This window comes from Macaca fascicularis, chromosome 6 (assembly GCF_037993035.2).
Source record: "Macaca fascicularis isolate 582-1 chromosome 6, T2T-MFA8v1.1".
Taxonomy (NCBI): Eukaryota; Metazoa; Chordata; class Mammalia; order Primates; family Cercopithecidae; genus Macaca; species Macaca fascicularis.
Window position 1 is genome coordinate 153,642,962 of NC_088380.1, and position 17,056 is coordinate 153,660,017.

Sequence of the window (17,056 nt, forward strand, 5' to 3'; positions counted from 1 at the left end):
AGGCTGGGGCAGGAGAATTGCTTGAGCCTGGGAGACGGAGGTTGCAGTGAGCTGAGATTGCGCCATTGCACTCCAGTCTGGTTGATGAGCAAAACCCCATCTCAAAAAAAATAAATAAATAAATAAATAAAAGAAATAAAATGTATATGCAATTTCTAAAAAAATTAAATATCATGTCTTTGTGTCATCTGCGAGGTAAGTGTAAGAAACAGGGCTTGGTCCTATAAAATTTAATATTAATTTAATATTATCTCATTTTTACTTAAGAAATGGACTTGCTAAACCTGCTCACCATCCCAAAAAATCATCAGCAACTTGGAGAGTCAGCTTTACATTACAAACAAGTCTGAAAACTGGAATGATAAAAACATGATGAAGTTCTAACCTGCTGACTTCTTGGCTGTGTTTGGACAGCCGCGACTCCCCTGCCGTCCTAAAGGGGCAGAGAATATAATACAAATAGTGCCACTATTTCTATAATTTTATTCATCCTTCTTTCCAAACATTTATTTTTACTTCCTTAGGGTATGGGGAAGAGCATGTTCTAACACAGTTGTTCTGAGTTGTTGCCAGGAAGTCAAGTGTATCTTTAGCATCATCTCTGGGCAAATAGTACAAACAGAGGAAAATGATGTTTGAGGTCAAATGCTGAAAATTTGAGTCTTGTGTAGCCTGAGCTAAAAGAGCAAAGAGCTAAAATGAAAAGTTAATTATGTTGATTCTGTTTTTTCCTATGAGAATTTCTATTTAGAGGAACAGTGGCAGTGAAAAGAGGATGGGCTTTAAGTACCAACAGCTTTGGGTTCAAATGCAGGCTTATCAATTGCTGCCTGATTGAGTACCCTTGAATATACATAACAAACGTTTAATTAAGTGACTTCTCTGTGCCAGGCACTTTGTTCTTACAGAACTTAAAGTCCAAGTAAGTTACCCCTTGGAATCTTTTTTTTTTTAAACATCAAAAAGAAAATATAATACTATATGTGGGGCTCTTATAATTAAATGAAATAACATATCTAAAATTATAAAGTCCAGTGCCTAGCATACAGTAGTTGCTTAATAAATCTTAGTTTCTTTTCCTTGTCTTCTGAATAACCAAATTAATCTCTCCTTTGAGTCAAATTGTGATTTAAAAGCACAGCTCTAGTACATAACTAAAAATAAAATCAACAGACAGTTCCATAAATCTAGACACTCCTAAAATACCCAAAGGGGTTTGGAGGTCCATCAGCTGTGACAGGCAGACTTCAAAAAATCAGACTCAGATACTGCCCCATTCAAATAGTTCTCTTTTGACTCCAATTTGTTTTTATACAAAACAAAAATAAACTACTTTTCATTTTAATTATCAGCCAGCAAGTATAGTATATGTAGCACAGAAATCAAAGCTATAAATGATGCTGAAGTATCAGAACTGCTCATTCAAAAACAATCTATTCATTTTCTGTAATGTGTGAGACATTGTGATGGTATTAGAGTAATAAACAAACATGTCCTTAATCTGATGGAGATTACTCTGCAGTAAGGGAGATATAACATCTAACTTTAGGGAGGCTAAACAAAGAGATGAAACAAGACAAACATGTATTGAACGTTAGTGGCCAATATGCTGTATTACAACCATTAAATTTTGAACTAGAGTCTCTAATGTAGGGATTCAGGAGAGGTGACAAAGTCAAGGAGGCTTTTTGGGGAAAAAAGTGAAATTTGAGCTGAGACACTTGAAGCTTATGGAGGATTATTCAATGTCTTCTATTATTCCTGTGCACAAAAATCAGATGCACCAAAACTCAAAGCAGAAGCCAGCTATAATAATGCCTTCTCTTTCTGAATGCATGTAGTTCTGCATGAACTACTTCATTATTCACTAGTACAAATTTTACTTGGGTCCCATTTCATCCAAAAGGCAGCATTAACTACTCTTGGGTAAAAGGTAACAGGTTTTTATATCTTTGTAGAGATTTTAAAGAAGCTGTTCAGTCCAACTAGCTTCCACTGTCTCACATACACACAAAAGAAATAAAAGAGAAATAAAGGAAGTGAGGGAGAAAATGCACTATTTGCACTTTCTGGTTGTGAAAATTCCTCATTCCAACCTCCCAAACTTCCTTATGGGCAGGACATAATCACAACCCAGACAGTGGATGCTTCCCCTCTTACTACCCAGAAATGGGAGATAAAGAAAATGTGGCACATATACACCATGGAATACTATGCAGCCGTTAGAAAGGATGAGTTCATGTCCTTTGCAGGGACATAGATGAAGCTGGAAACCATCATTCTCAGCAAACTAACACAAGAACAGAAAACCAAACACCGCATGTTCTCACTCATAAGTAGGAGTTGAACAATGAGAACACATGAACACAGCAGGGGAACATCACACACCAGGGCCTGTTGTGAGGTGGGGAGCTAGGGGAGAGATAGCATTAGGAGAAATACCTAATATAGATGATGGGTTGATGGGTGCAGCAAACCACCATGGCACATGTATACCTATGTAACAAACTTGCATGTTCTGCACATGTATTCCAGAATTTAAAGTATAATGAAAAAATTTTAAAAAAGAGAGAGATTTGGTATCAGAAAGCTTTTAAAATTTTAAATTGTACTTGGACTGGGCAAACTTCAGAGGTGAGTCCTCTGAGACAGGGATTCGTCTATATTCCCTAGCCACATCATTGTGAAGCCAAAACAAGCACATTCCATTCTTGGCATGGAATACAACACCCTCCCCTTAAAGTACTGCATATTTATCTTCAGTTAAATTGTGCACATTTGTTCACTCCAACCTTCACCTTCTTCAATCTGAAGTGCTTGATCAGCCACTGAGGAATCAACTTCATGGGAATTCATAATCTAAAATTATATGCCTGTTGTACATTTACAGCTTTCTTCAAATTCTCCCCGGTGGAGAGAAGCCAGAGCTTTAATCAAATTTTCAAGGGGTTCCATGATTCCTTCCCACCCCCACACATCCCCCAAAGTATAAGAGCCTATATTCTAAATCTGCCAGGGTCAACTTGCCATTTATTTCATTTCCAAATAACCATACTCTAACCATAATTCAAGAAAAAGGAAAAAAAATAAGACACACTTGAAAAAAATACCTCTATGCTTTTTTTTCTTCAAGTTCGGGGTACATGTGCAGGATATGCAAGTTTTTTACATAGAAAAACGTGTGCCATGGAGGTTTGTTATACAGATTATTTCATAACCCAGGTATTAAGCTTGGTATCCACTCATTATTTTTCCTGGTCCTCTCTCTAATTTTACCTCTCCTCCTCTGGTAGGCCACAGTGTGTGTTGTTCCTCTCTATGCGTACATGTGTTCTCATCATTTAGCTCTCACTTATAAGTGATAACATGCTGTATTTGGTTTTCTGTTCCTGCATTAGTTTGCTAAGGATAACGGCCTTGTGATCTGGTAATAACAACTAAATACTGTTAGAAGGTTTGTCTCAGAGACAGTCTCAGTAAATTATATTAAAATAATTTTTAAATGAAGATTTTTTTTTCTGTTCTAATATTTTAAAATTGGCCGAGCGTGGTGGCTTAAGCCTATAATCCCAGCACTTTGGGAGGCCAAGGCGGGTGGGTCACCTGAGGTCGGGAGTTTGAGACTAGCCTGACCAATATGGAGAAACCCCCTCTCTACTAAAAATACAAAATTAGCCAGGTGTGATGGCACATGCCTGTAATCCCAACTCCTCAGGAGGCTGAGGCAGGAGAATCTCTTGAACCTGGGAGGCAGAGGCTGTGGTGAGCTGAGATAGTGCCATTGCACTCCAGCCTGGGCGACAAGAATGAAACTCCATCTCAAAAAAAACTTTAAAATTATCCAGGTTCCAGGATCAGTGAATAATGATCAATTTGGGTCTTGATTACATCATTTTTTCTTCAATATCTAATGACACGTTGTGAGATTCATTGTATGCCTATTGAACACTATACAAGCTGAAGTACATAAACCCAGTTACTTTGAAGCTTACAATCAAATTGCTTTACCAATAATGTATAATATACAACAACTCCACCCTCTCTTTACCCTGTAGTGATAGAGTAGATAAGGTTTCAAATAGCCCCAAAGGAAACTTATTCCCAATGAGCTTAGACCTTATTTTATACATTGCTAAAAGAGGGGTTTGTAACAGATTGGTGTAGGATTAGAATAGTCACAGGTGTTCTCTCGCACAAGAGAAAAAAGTACAAATTAGATGATATCATCTCAAGGTCTATTTTGGCCACAAACTAACCCTTCACTTCTCAAACCCTCTGTTTATTCTTCTATAACTTGGGAATGGTTCTACTTGCTTCTTTTATCTTACAGAGTTATCATGACCCTGAGATAATGATTTCAAAAATATACTGAAACATCCAAAATGCCAGACAAATAAAAGGCTGTCTTCTCTCCTAGCTTCCTAGGATTCTTGCTCTTTCTCCACATACACAAACTGTTGGCAGGACCCTCAGCAAGACGTCATCATGCACCTGTGAGCATTCATGTCAGGAACAGCCAACCATTTATCTGGAAAACCAGAAACCACAGAGAGGGCAGAAGACCTGCATGCCCAGCTCCATTCTGTGCAACTTAGTTTTTTGAAAACAAATTTAAGATTCCATTCAGAAAGCACCCTGAACACTGAAAGTATGCAATTCCTTTACAAGGAGCAGCTCAACAAAACCAGCTGGGTTTAACAACCCCCTTTCTTCTTTTCTTCCCAGCACTTTGCATCTATAAATCAGTATGTTGTCATTCCAGAACTTTTACTACCTTATTCTATCTTTCTCTCAATAACCTTGTGAGATTGCAGAACTTTCTTCCAACTTTCGCTTATTGCATTTTTACCTTTAGTCTACACAGTGACCTGAGGTTAAGGCAGTCTTCTTAATCAAGAAGCCCCTTCCCTGAAAGCTCTGTAGATTTCACAGCCCTTAGAATAACATTCCAACTCCATTCCACAGCTTACAAAGTCCATGAGATCCGGCTTTTGTCCATTTCTTTATCTCACACCACTCTCTCCTTCCCTTGCCAGCCTTCAGCCACGCTCACTTTTTGATTCTTTGCATACACAAGTCTCAGGGCTCTTGGACATGCTATTTCTTCTACTTGATCAGCTTTCCCACCAATTCTTGTATGGCTGACTCATTTTCATCCTTTATCTCCCAGCTTATGTCATCTGAACTGAAATCATCTAAAGCCATCTCATCATTGTTATCCAGCATCTCAACCCCTCTTTTGTTTTCATCATAGCATAATTTATGACTATTTCTTTTTTCTTTTTGTTTCTTTCTTTCTTTTTTTTTTTTTTTTTTTTTTGGAAACGGAGTCTCACTCTGTTGCCCAGGCTGGAGTGCAGTGGCACAATCTTGGCTCACTGCAAGCTCCACTTCCCGGGTTCATGCCATTCTCCTGCCTCAGCCTCCTGAGTAGCTGGGACTACAGGCACCCGCCACCACGCCCCGTTAATTTTTTGTATTTTTAGTAGAGACAGCGTTTCACCGTGTTAGCTAAGACGGTCTCAATCTCCTGACCTCGTGATCCACCTGCCTCGGCCTCCTAAAGTGCTGGAATTACAGGCATGAGCCACCGCGCCTGGCAAATTTATGACTATTTCATTTTCTGTTTTATTCGGGTCTCCTCCATAAAGGTGTAAGCTGAAGGACAGACACCGTGTGTGGTCAGCTCATGATTGGAGCTCCAATGTGTGAACCATCACTCGTGCTAACATAGTTGATGCTCCATGACCATACAGTGAGTGCTCGAAAAGTATACATGGAGTAAAATAGGCAATTTGAGTATGTACACTAAATTCTGTTTCCCATGTGCACATACTGGAATAGGAATGTTGATTACCTTGTTTTAAAAAAGAATTCCTCCAGCAAGTATAAATCTAAACTACTTTTGACTAACTTTGGGAACTCCAGACCTGCACTGTGCAACACAGTAGCCACTAACCACGGGCCATTATTGCTCACTTGAAATGACACCAGTCTGAATTCAATGTGCCGTAAGTGTAAAATATACACTGAGTTCTGAAGACAATATGAGAAAAAGAATATAACATCTCATAATTGTCATTTTGATTAGATATTAAAATAATATGTTTGATACATTGGATTAAAACATTAAAATTAATTTTATCTGGCCAAGTGCAGTGACTTGCGACTGTAATCCCAGCACTTTGGGAGGCAGAGGTGGGTGGATTGCTTGAACCCAAGAGTTTGTAACCAGCCTGGGCAACAAGGCAAAACCCATCTCTACAAGAAATACAAAAATTAGCTGGGCATGGTGGCATGTACCTGTAATCCTAGCTACTCAGGAGACTGAGGCAGGAGAGTCACTTAAACCTGGGAGGCGGAGGTTGCAGGGAGCCAAGATCGCGCCACCACACTCCAGCCTGGGCGACAGAGTGAGACTCCATTAAAAAAAAAAAAAAGTTGGGCATGGTGGCTCACGCCTATAATCCCAGCACTCTGGGAGACTAAGACAGATGGGTCATGAAGTCAGGAGTTTGAGACCAGCCTGACCAAGGATGGTGAAACCCCATCTCTACTAAAAATACGAAAATTAGCTAGGCATGGTGGCACATGCCTGTAATCCCAGCTACCCAGGAGGCTGAGGCAGGAGAATCGCTGGAACCAGGGAGGTGGAGGTTGCAGTGAGCCGAGATCATGGCACTGCACTCGAGCCTGGGTGACAGAGAGAGACTCTGTCTCAAAAAAAATTAATTTTATCTGTATTCTTTATTTTTTTTAAAAGTAGCTACAAAAAAATTAAAATTACATATGTGGCTTGTGTTAGATTTCTATTGGAGTGATGCTAGTCTAGAATACTCCTCTATTCCCTCATCATTTCAGAGTTAATCTGATTTTAATGCTTATTAATTTTTCTTAAACTTGCCTATAATGGTATATATTGAGGGTGAAAAATATTTAGAAGTCTCAAAGCCACTGCCTTAAATTCTTATGTTATTCTACAGTATTCTTATCTCACGTAGATCTTAGAACATTGTCCAAGTATCATCAACTATAATACATCAGACTATTGGGTGGGAAAATATCTTCATACAATTTTAGAATCACTATTTACCCTACTGTTCAAATCCTTTAATTCTAATTCCATCTATTAACCATCATTTAGGCCACCGTAATCTCTCAACTGATCTGTACAACTGAAGTAGCTTCCTAACTGGTCTTCCACCTCTATCCCATTGTTTTCCAACAATAGACAGTGTAAAAGTCTTACATGTTGCCTTCTTGCTTGACCTGCCTGTAGTTGTCCACTAACCCCAGAATAAAGTTCAAATCTTCAATTCAGCCTTTAATTCCTGACATAATACAGACTTACTTCCTCCTCTTGCCTACTTCCTCCTCCTCTTAGGCTCCTCACTCCAGTCATTCTGAACTCCACTGTTCTGTAAAGGTGCCATGCTTCTTTTGGTTTTTGGATTTTTTTCCTTTTACAGAACCCATATCCATTACTCTCCTTTTATCTGGTCAACTTCCACTCTATTCTCAGCTTAAGGTTAGAAGTAGCAGGAATGTCTGGTACATAGGTGTCTGCCTTGCAAGGGAAAGCATCTCCTGGCCTCCGGGAACCTACCACGGGGCTTGTGCTCTGTAGGTGGTGGATGTAGAACACAAGCCACATGCCCAAACCTAGTCATGCACTAAGTAGTCTCCACGATTCTCCCACTGAATCCTCACCACAAACCTGTGAGCAGACAGCAGCAGCAGCAGCATTTAAGTACTGTGTGCCAAGACTTGTTCCAAGCACTTCAAATATATTTTCTCAGGCTTCAAGAAAACTCCTTAAGGTAGGTACTTATTATTTTCCTATTATATTATTCTCTTATTATCCCATTCACTGATGGGGAACTAAAGCCCAGATGGATTTAGTAAATCACCCAGCCCCATAGCAGGGGATACGAGCTCCTGTGGCTTGGCTTGGAAGCCTATGTTGACTTGTGCAGGTGTTATCACCATTTTAGAGATGAGGAAATGAAAGCTCAGCAAGTTTAAGGAATTTTCCCAAAGTTGTCAAATCAGGATTTAAAAGACAAGTTAGATGCCACATCATGTTTTTCCCAATAGCTGTCCATACTCCTGTCATTTTACCCGTGTTATAATTGTCTACCAACTTACTGGCTCCCCCCACTAGACTGTATTTTCTTATTCTTTAGGGTTTGGTTTTTTTTAAATCTTAATAGATTTTATTTTTTAAAATAGATTTAGATTGACAGAAAAATGCAACAGATAGTACAGAGAGCTCTTCTATACCTCTTGCAGTTTCTCCTATTGTGAACATCTTATGTTAGTGTGGTACATTTGTATAATTAATGAAGCAATATTGATATGTTATCATTAACCAAAGTCCATAGTTCATTCAGACTTCCTTAGTTTTCTAATGTCCTTTTTCTATTCTAGGATCCTACCCAGGATGGTACATTACACTTAGTTGTCATGGCTCCTCAGGCTCCTTGAGGCTGTGGCAATTTCTCAGACTTACCTTACCTTTGATGATCTTGACAGTTTTGAGGAATAGTAGTGAGGTATACTGTAGGATGCCCCTCCAGTGGAATTTGTTTGACGTTTTTCTCATTATTGAAGAACACAGAGATAAAGTGCCATTTCCATCCTATCACATCAATCAAGGGTATCTACTATCAACATGCATTATGTTCATGTTGGTCTTGATCACCTGGTTGAAGAAATGTTTGTCAGGTTTCTCCATTGTAAAGTTACTCCCCTCTCCTCCAAACTGTACTCTGTACTCTTAGAAAGAAGTCATGATGTACAGCCCCATCCTTAAGGCATAGGGAGCTATGCCAACTTGCTGTCTTCCTCAAAGGTATGTTATTGGAACAATTTATTTGGAGTTCTGCATGGGAGATTTTCTTCTTCTCTCCTATTTATTCAATCATTTACTTATACCAGTATGAATTCATGGATATTGATTTTATACTTTGAGATAGAATTCAATGCTATATTTTATTGTTCAGATTGTTCCACTTTGGCCATTAGGAGCTCTTCCAGTTGATTTCTGTGTCCTTTTGACATAGCTCCATCAACGCAGGCTTTTTTCCTTTTTTTTTTTTTTAAGTGCTTCTTTATTTTCTGGTTCTATAAGAGGCTCCAGACTCATATATTTCCTTTGCTAGTAGTAGCATCAGACATTTCTCCAAGAATTCCTGGTTCCTTTTATTAAATAATGGTTTTAGAAATCAAGATCTGGGTGCTAGTTGCTACTGGGATGCCATCTCTTTTAGGCCCTCTCAGCTGACACAGAAAGAAATATATGTGTGCATACAACCCTATGTATGTCTACATAAATATTTCTGTATGTAGTCACTTGTGTATATATAAAGTTAAGCAGGGGTTCTTGTTGATGTCTCTAACTTTAATTCATTACCACATGTAGCATTCTAACATCCTCCTCTTGCTTATGTGTCAATTCCCACTCCACTAGTGAGAAACGACTGTAAGCTTCTTAAAGGCAGAATTAGTGCTTTAGTCATTGCTGTATCCCAAGTATAGTGCTTGGCACATATAATGTACATGTTGACTTACTGTTGAATTTACCCCATAATCTCAATTCTGGAAGGGACTACAGATAAATTTGCAAATGTTACAAAATATGGATTTCAAAGACTAAAATCACAACAATTTATTAGGGCAAACACTACAAGAGGGTGCACTAACAAAGGTCTGATTTAAGTGCTTTTATCCAATCCAGTGAAGGGAAAATGACAGTAATACATCTAAGTCATGCAAAAAAGGATTCAGGCTTCCCTGAAAAGGATTCAAGTGGCATAAAATGGTTTGTTTCTCCACAGCAATTTACATTTATTAAAATAGATAATAGGCATAATCATTGTCAAAACAGAGCTTCTACCCTGTATAATGTCTTAATACATCCTCGAAGTTCCTGACAAACAGGCACAAAGCCATGGCAGATTAGACTCTAAGTGGAGGATCACTCCAATAGCACAGCAGAAAAACCAATCTCACACTTCTAGGAAGGAAAATAAGACCTGAGAACAGCCTTTGAAAGTGGAGGGTAAAGCACAAAGAGAAAGGTGCTAAAGTGATGCATCAGCTGGAAGTATAACTGGGCTCTAACGTGACACTCTGCATTAATGATGCTAATTTATGTCTGGGTAAGGTATGTGCATGACATAGAGGAATTTGAAGAGGTCTGTATTATACCACGGAGGAGCTCATCTTGAATCTTTTTCCAGGGTACATGCTTTATGCAGGGACTGCTTCACATGGGCATATATTATGTACATTTTGTGTCAGTTTCATGTGAATAAGGCACGTGTCTCTTTAAATCTATTCTAGACCCTTTCCAATCTATTCTTTGTACTGCAGCCAGAATAGTATTTTTGAAAAGCAAACTTGGTCACTTTCCCCAATCTTCCCCACATTTAAACATTTTAATGGTTTCCTATTACTCTTAAGATAAAAAGTAAAAACGGCTCATATATTTTTGCAAGACTCCGCAAGATGTGACTTCTGCCTAATGTTCACCCTGTGGGAACTTAATCCACACTGGCCACCTTTCACTTCTTTGAACACACACAGTCTCTACTGCTACTACCATAAAGCCCTTGTACATGCAGTTCTCCCTGCCTGGGTCATCTTCCCATCCCCTCTTCAACATAGCTAACTCCTATGATGACTTTAGGATTTAGCAATTATTCTTTCACCAGGGAAGCCTTCTCTGTCTGGGTCCAATAATCCTCTTACTACACATTCTCAGAGTACCACTAACTCTTCCTTAAGAGTGCTTGTCACAGATGCAATTGTACATTTATGTTTATTATTCTTTATCAATATATTTCCCCAGAGGGCCTTGTCACTCCATATTCCTGGTACCTAACCCCATACCTGGCACACAATAAGTGCCCGATAAACATCTATCAGGTAAATGACTGAAACATGACCACACAATCTATCCATACCACTGTAAAGACTTTCCAGAATATTAAAATTATCTTTGGATTCAGAAGAATATGTCATTTCACATAATAAATTTGATTGGTCACTCCAAGGATGAGTATAATAAATATCACTGCCAGGCTTTGGTAGTTTCCAAATAAACAGGAGGTCCTTTTTATCATATCGAAATATTACTCAGTATTACATACAAGTAGACATAAGAGGACATGAAGAAACAATCTCATGCAATAAAGGTTCACAATGGTGCCGATCATCTCCTAATTCTGTCCCTAGAGATCTGTTTATCAAGTAATTTTGCTTTATTTCACAATATCCCAAATGCTACTATTGGCTTTCAAGCTCCCACCATTGGGCCTGGATTTCATTCAACATTCAACAAATATATACTGAGCATATTTACCAGATTCCAAGCACTGTGTTAGAACCTGGGATACACACTAGCCAAGAGACAGGTGCTCACCTTCAAGAAGAGAGGATAAACCACATACAAATGAGTAAATAAAATGACTGCTGATTGCTATTAGTGCTAACAAGGAAAGAGATCATGTTCCACATGAGTTCCATGTTCCACTGCTGTCCCCCTAGTGCTTGGCACATATAATGTACATGTTGACTTACTATTGAATTTACCCCATAATCTCAATTCTGGAAGGGACTACAGATAAATTTGCAAATGTTACAAAATATGGATTTCAAAGACTAAAATCACAACAATTTATTAGGGCAAACAGTACAAGAGGGTACACTAACAAAGTTCTGATTTAAGTGCTTTTATTCAATCTAGTGAAGGGAAAATGACAGTAATACATCTAAGCCATGCAAAAAGGATTCAGGCTTCCTTGAAAAGGATTCAAGTGGCATAAAATGGTTTGTTTCTCCACAGCGATTTACATTTATTAAAATAGATAATAGGCATAATCATTGCTTCATCATGATTTTAAGTGATCCAAACGCCTCACTGGGATAACCTGCATCATTATTGCTTTGTGGTACAAGGTGGATCACAGTCTTTTCTTTTTACTTGATGAAGGATTAAATAATTTTCTGTTTTAATGCCATGGTTTCCTTTAAGAATTGAAATATACTCACTTTCTCAAATTAAATAAGTGTAGGCAAAACACTTATACCCTTTCTAAGGAGTCACTATAATCCCTCAAAATCTCTATTGTCAGCTTTGATGCACCCCAAAAGATCAAAGTGCCTTGCTCTCTAAGATGCATATCTCAACAGAGCAGCTGTTACATTTCAAGAGATTCTTCATTTTTTTTTTTAGTGATAAGCTTACAAGTAGTAGTTAGTGGTACAGGAAATCTTACGACACCTATGGAGAAGTTGTAAATTTTGCAGATGGGGTCAGTACTCTCTGGATAATCATTAAAAGTCTTGAGGTCTAGGAGAGCATTTGGAGCATAATTTGACCTCAATTATGTGTTACATGTTTGCTGAAGAAATGGTGATGCTTTGAGAAAATTAGCTATTTGAAGCATGAGACCAGAGTGGAACTGAAAGAAAAAAATTAAAATTAAAGTGGTTCACTTATCAAAAAGCAAAGCCACAGAGAAAGGGGACCAATAACAGCATCCTCTTCATTCCCTTTTGATCAAGGCTGCAGGCTTATGAGGGGACAGGAAGCTGGGAGAATCTCAAGATAGGAAAATGCAGTCCTCAAATGCCACAGCTTAAGTGGAATGCTCCAGCCTACTGTCTCCAATGGAGAAGAACAATCTACGGATTGACAAAGCCCTCTGTTTACACTCCTGAACAAATAAACTAATTGTGCCTTTGTTTTTAACCTAACAAATCATAGCCTGACTACAGGTCATTAGTGACCATTAATATGTGAAACTGTTTGCATTTCACTAGTATATCTGAATAACAGTCTTGCCTTTCACACTAGCTCAGTCAAGTTTCCAAAAGGAAAGCCCTGTTATCAGGCCATGAGCAGGACTTAAATTAACAATTAGCCTCTGGAATTGAACTATGATGCAGAAGAATTCATTATTTTGATTCATTGTGGTTCCACCTACTGTAGAACCAGTCTTTGCCTTTGTAGTGGAGACATGCTCTTTGTGCCAAAAGATTGTGTGACCACCTCTCTCCAAACATTCTCAACAATTCCCAATGACTGCTAATGTGTTGGCCAGCAACATGGACCTGCTTACAGGACAATTGTACAGACTGTCCTAAGTTCACAATACAATGGCTGATTAGAGTTGAGATAAATGCAGGGAGCACACTGGGAATTACCAGAAACATAGAAGTGACAGGAAAAAGGTCTATTTGGCAAAAAAAGTGGAGGCAGAGTAGAGAGTATGTATACCTGAGTGAACCTGGTAATCTAGAATTTTTTAAAGTGCAATTGGAGCTTTGGATTATCCGCATTAAGAGGCAAGAGTCTTCAAAGGAATTGGATAATTGCCAAGCCTCCATTTCATTTTGTGCTGAGCAGTCACAGAGGGGCATGGAGTGATTAACAGAGATTAAAGATCTTAGGAATGTTTGAGAACTTTCTAACATAGCAGTTGCCATTTAGGAGCAAACCCATGGTCCATCTTATCTAATGTTCTGTTGCTTCAAAAAATGTCCCCTAGGAAATGCCACTTTTGACTACTAATGTGTTGAGGTCATAGAATTAGAGGCATTGCTAACAAATCAAGAAATGGCAGCCCATATATTGCTGCAATCATTTTTACTTTTTATTCTGGACTAGCTACCAACCACATGATTCATGCCCCAGTTTAAAATGCAGAATGATAGTATAGAGTTCCATGTAGTTTAAAAAGTCCTTTCAATCCATTATCCTGCTCATCTTTTATCAGCTTATGAAAGCTAGATTATGAATAGTATAGTAATAGTGCAAAACACAGGTTCTAAGTTAAACTTGTCTGTTTTCAAATCCTGGCTTTTCTACTGCTAATAAGGTGACTTTGAGCAAGTTTCTTAACCTTTCTGAGTTTCTCTTTGCTCATCTGTGAAACAGATAATAATGGTGCCTACCTCAAAAGGTGATTTCAAAACCCTAATTAGGTAACTAATGCATGGAAAAGGCTTAGTACACTACATGGCACATAATAGTGCTCAATACATATTAACTGCTATCATTTTTTTCCACCAGCGGCAGTATCCACTATGGCCACCATCTCCATCTCCCACAGAATGATAAGGAAAATAAAATATCTAAGATAGACTTTTTCCTAAAGTCACCCAATTACTAAATAACTGAGGTGGGACTAACCGTCGTCTTGACTACCATTCTCCCTGCTTGGAATACTTTTCATTCTTCTTCCCTCCTCCTCAGCCTTCAGGTCTCAGTTTAGCCATCTGGTTCCTCATGAGCCCTTCTTATGTCATTTCACAGTCCCTTGTACTTCCTTCATCAGAGAACCTCTCATTCTGCATTATAATTGCCTGTTGTCCTGCATGTGTCCCCTACTAAACCACAAGTTCTTTAACGGTAGAGACCAGATCTATATATTAAACTTTTGCATCCCCAGCGCCGAGTACAGCATCAGACACATAGTAAGTGCACAATAAATACTTAATAAGTAAAAGGATGGATGCCAGACTCTTTATTACCAATCTGCTGACACACATTAAATTATTATTTTGCACTGGAATGGATTTTAGAAAATCAGAGAGCCCTACATGGCTTCATGTCTTATACTGCTCTTAAATGATCATAATCTCATGTCAAAATTCAAGGCAATTTTAAAAATACATAATATGTTACATATTTATGGGGTACATGTGATATTTTATTACATGCACAGAATGTATAATGATCAAGTAACAGTACTGGGGTTATCGATCACCTTGAGAATTTATTATTTCTATGTGTTGGGAACATTTCAAATTCTTCTAGCTTCTTTGAAATATGCAATACATTGTTGCTAACTACAGTCATGTACTCTATCAAACATTAGAATTTATACCTTTTATCTAACCGTATATTTGTATATATTGACCAACCTCTTTTCACCAAGGCTGTCTCAAATTCTAATAGATTCAATTTCTGAAGAAAGTAACTAAACCTGTGAAAATGACACCTTGAAGTGACTCTTAACATTCTATTAAAACACAGACGTGTGTATACACACACACTCACCTTGTACCTCACACTTATCACTAAGCTGTGCATAATGCTTATATAGTCACCAACCCTCAAAATTTGGAGAAGGGCACTGTCTTTGTACTTTGAAGGGATTTTTTAGAAACATTTGGACTTGATGAGGCACAGTGAAAAGCAGATGTTTATCCTGGCTATTCTTCACAAGAAACTCCTGAAATTTGGAATCTGAACTGTCTCTCACAGTTTTTATGTTTTTAGAAATTTTGAGTCTGATATAACACAAGTCATAAAATTTGACCAAATAACAAAATACTTTTTTCTCCCTCCATCTTGGAGGAGGAATAAGGGGCATAAAAGTTGGAAGCTCCAGGGAAATCTACTCAAAGCTATTCAGTTTCATCTCATTAAAGCAACATCATCAAGGGCAAACCAAAAAAAACTCAAACCCCAATCAGTATTATATTAAAATGCACTGAAAGTGTTACTTAGTTGGTAGGAATGAAAAAAAAAATCGTACATTGAAATTACAACAGATATAATTCAATTGGACCAGACAGCAAAAGGTAATTTTTCAATAGCAAGGGAAGAGCTGAACTCTACCTCACATCACCAACATTATTTAAAAACAAACCCTGCTCTTTTATTATTTTATATAAAAACATTAAGAAACGTCACCTGCATGGAGTCTATATAAATGTATAATGCTAACATTGCATAGTTCCCTTAGGACACAAATGCCTCACACATCTTTATCCATAGTCTGGTGGAGAATATTCACAAACATATATGCATACACATATGCATACACATACACAATATACATACACATACACACATACCTGCTTTTTGTTTTCTTCCCTTTTTGATCTGTGACCACCTTTTACATTTCATTAGCTCTATGACAAAATATTTATCTAGAGCCTTTTTCCCCCTTCGTTCCTTTTATTAAAGGGAGCTCTTCTCTTCTGAATGTTGTACTCTTTGATCTGTCTCAGGGTTCATACAAACTCTGTTACAAACTCCACCTCTAAAGAGAATCTCTGATGATTCTTTTTCTTAAATCAAAATACAGTTCTTTTGGATTAAATTTTATTTTCCATTACCACAAAACATAGCCAAATGTGGAGGCTGTAAAGCTAAAGCCTCACCACACACTGCATTGAGAAATGAATAAAAAAGCCTAGCAGAAGCCTCCATGCTGCTTCATCCAAATCAAGTGTAACTACTTAGGAGTTAATAATGAAAGGACTTTAGAATATTTGATACAGGTGAGAAGTTGTTTTTTCCTACACAATGATTTCTAGATCTATTTTCTCATTGGAAATTACCCGTTCAGTGATACTTTTATTTTTCGTTATATTCAAAGTAAGATGCCCATATTGTCTTTCTTTGCCTCTTGACCCCAAAAGCTCTTTTTCTTTGTTTGAGCAGTTAATACATTTACCTTGTTCTCTAGTTTATTCGACAAACCTAATATCAATAAAGCAGGCTCTATTCTTGTTTAGCCAACACTTTCTCTCCTGGTAATTTTATAACCAATGATAATGTATCATCCCCATGTACATTTGGTCAAAATATGCTCTTGTTCTTAAAACAATAAATCAAATTATGCTTCCTATGTACAATAATTATTTTTAAAATGTAAATTAACTTATTTGTGTCCCACGGAACAACTTTTAAGCAATTGGAACTATTTAACACTTCTATACTGCTACTTTATCAAGAAGAGTAGGTATAAATAATAATACGAATACCTTTATTTCCATAGGTGTTTTCATCTGGATAATTCATGCTTCATTATTGTGCCACTATTCTCTGTCTTGGGTTCTCCCTTGGCTCCTGTGACAAACATGGGGTTCAGATCCAGACTCCAGGAGGTAGCGATGCTTCAACTTTTGGTAACATACAGGTGCATTTACACACTCTCTACATACCCCCTACCATCTCTTTGGGAGAGTTTGCTCCTGGCCCATCAAAATCCAGGCTAACAAGGTAACACAATCAACACTGTAAAAGCTC

The 17,056-nt window shown here is 37.9% G+C and overlaps 1 protein-coding gene across 30 annotated transcripts in view; it reads right to left on the reverse strand.

Moving 5' to 3' along the window:
* Positions 1–17,056, reverse strand: part of PPP2R2B (protein phosphatase 2 regulatory subunit Bbeta) — a 484,188-nt gene that overhangs the window by 241,305 nt on the left and 225,827 nt on the right. For 16 of the 30 annotated variants that reach the window (XM_005558159.3, XM_065546930.1, XM_065546926.1 and 13 more), the window contains one exon: positions 16,792–16,876. The exons of the other annotated variants lie outside the window; for them this stretch is intronic. In XM_005558159.3, coding sequence (XP_005558216.1) covers positions 16,792–16,828 — 37 coding nt within the window. In that variant the 5' untranslated portion in view covers positions 16,829–16,876. The remainder of the gene's footprint in view (positions 1–16,791; positions 16,877–17,056) is intronic. 30 annotated transcript variants of the gene reach the window in all.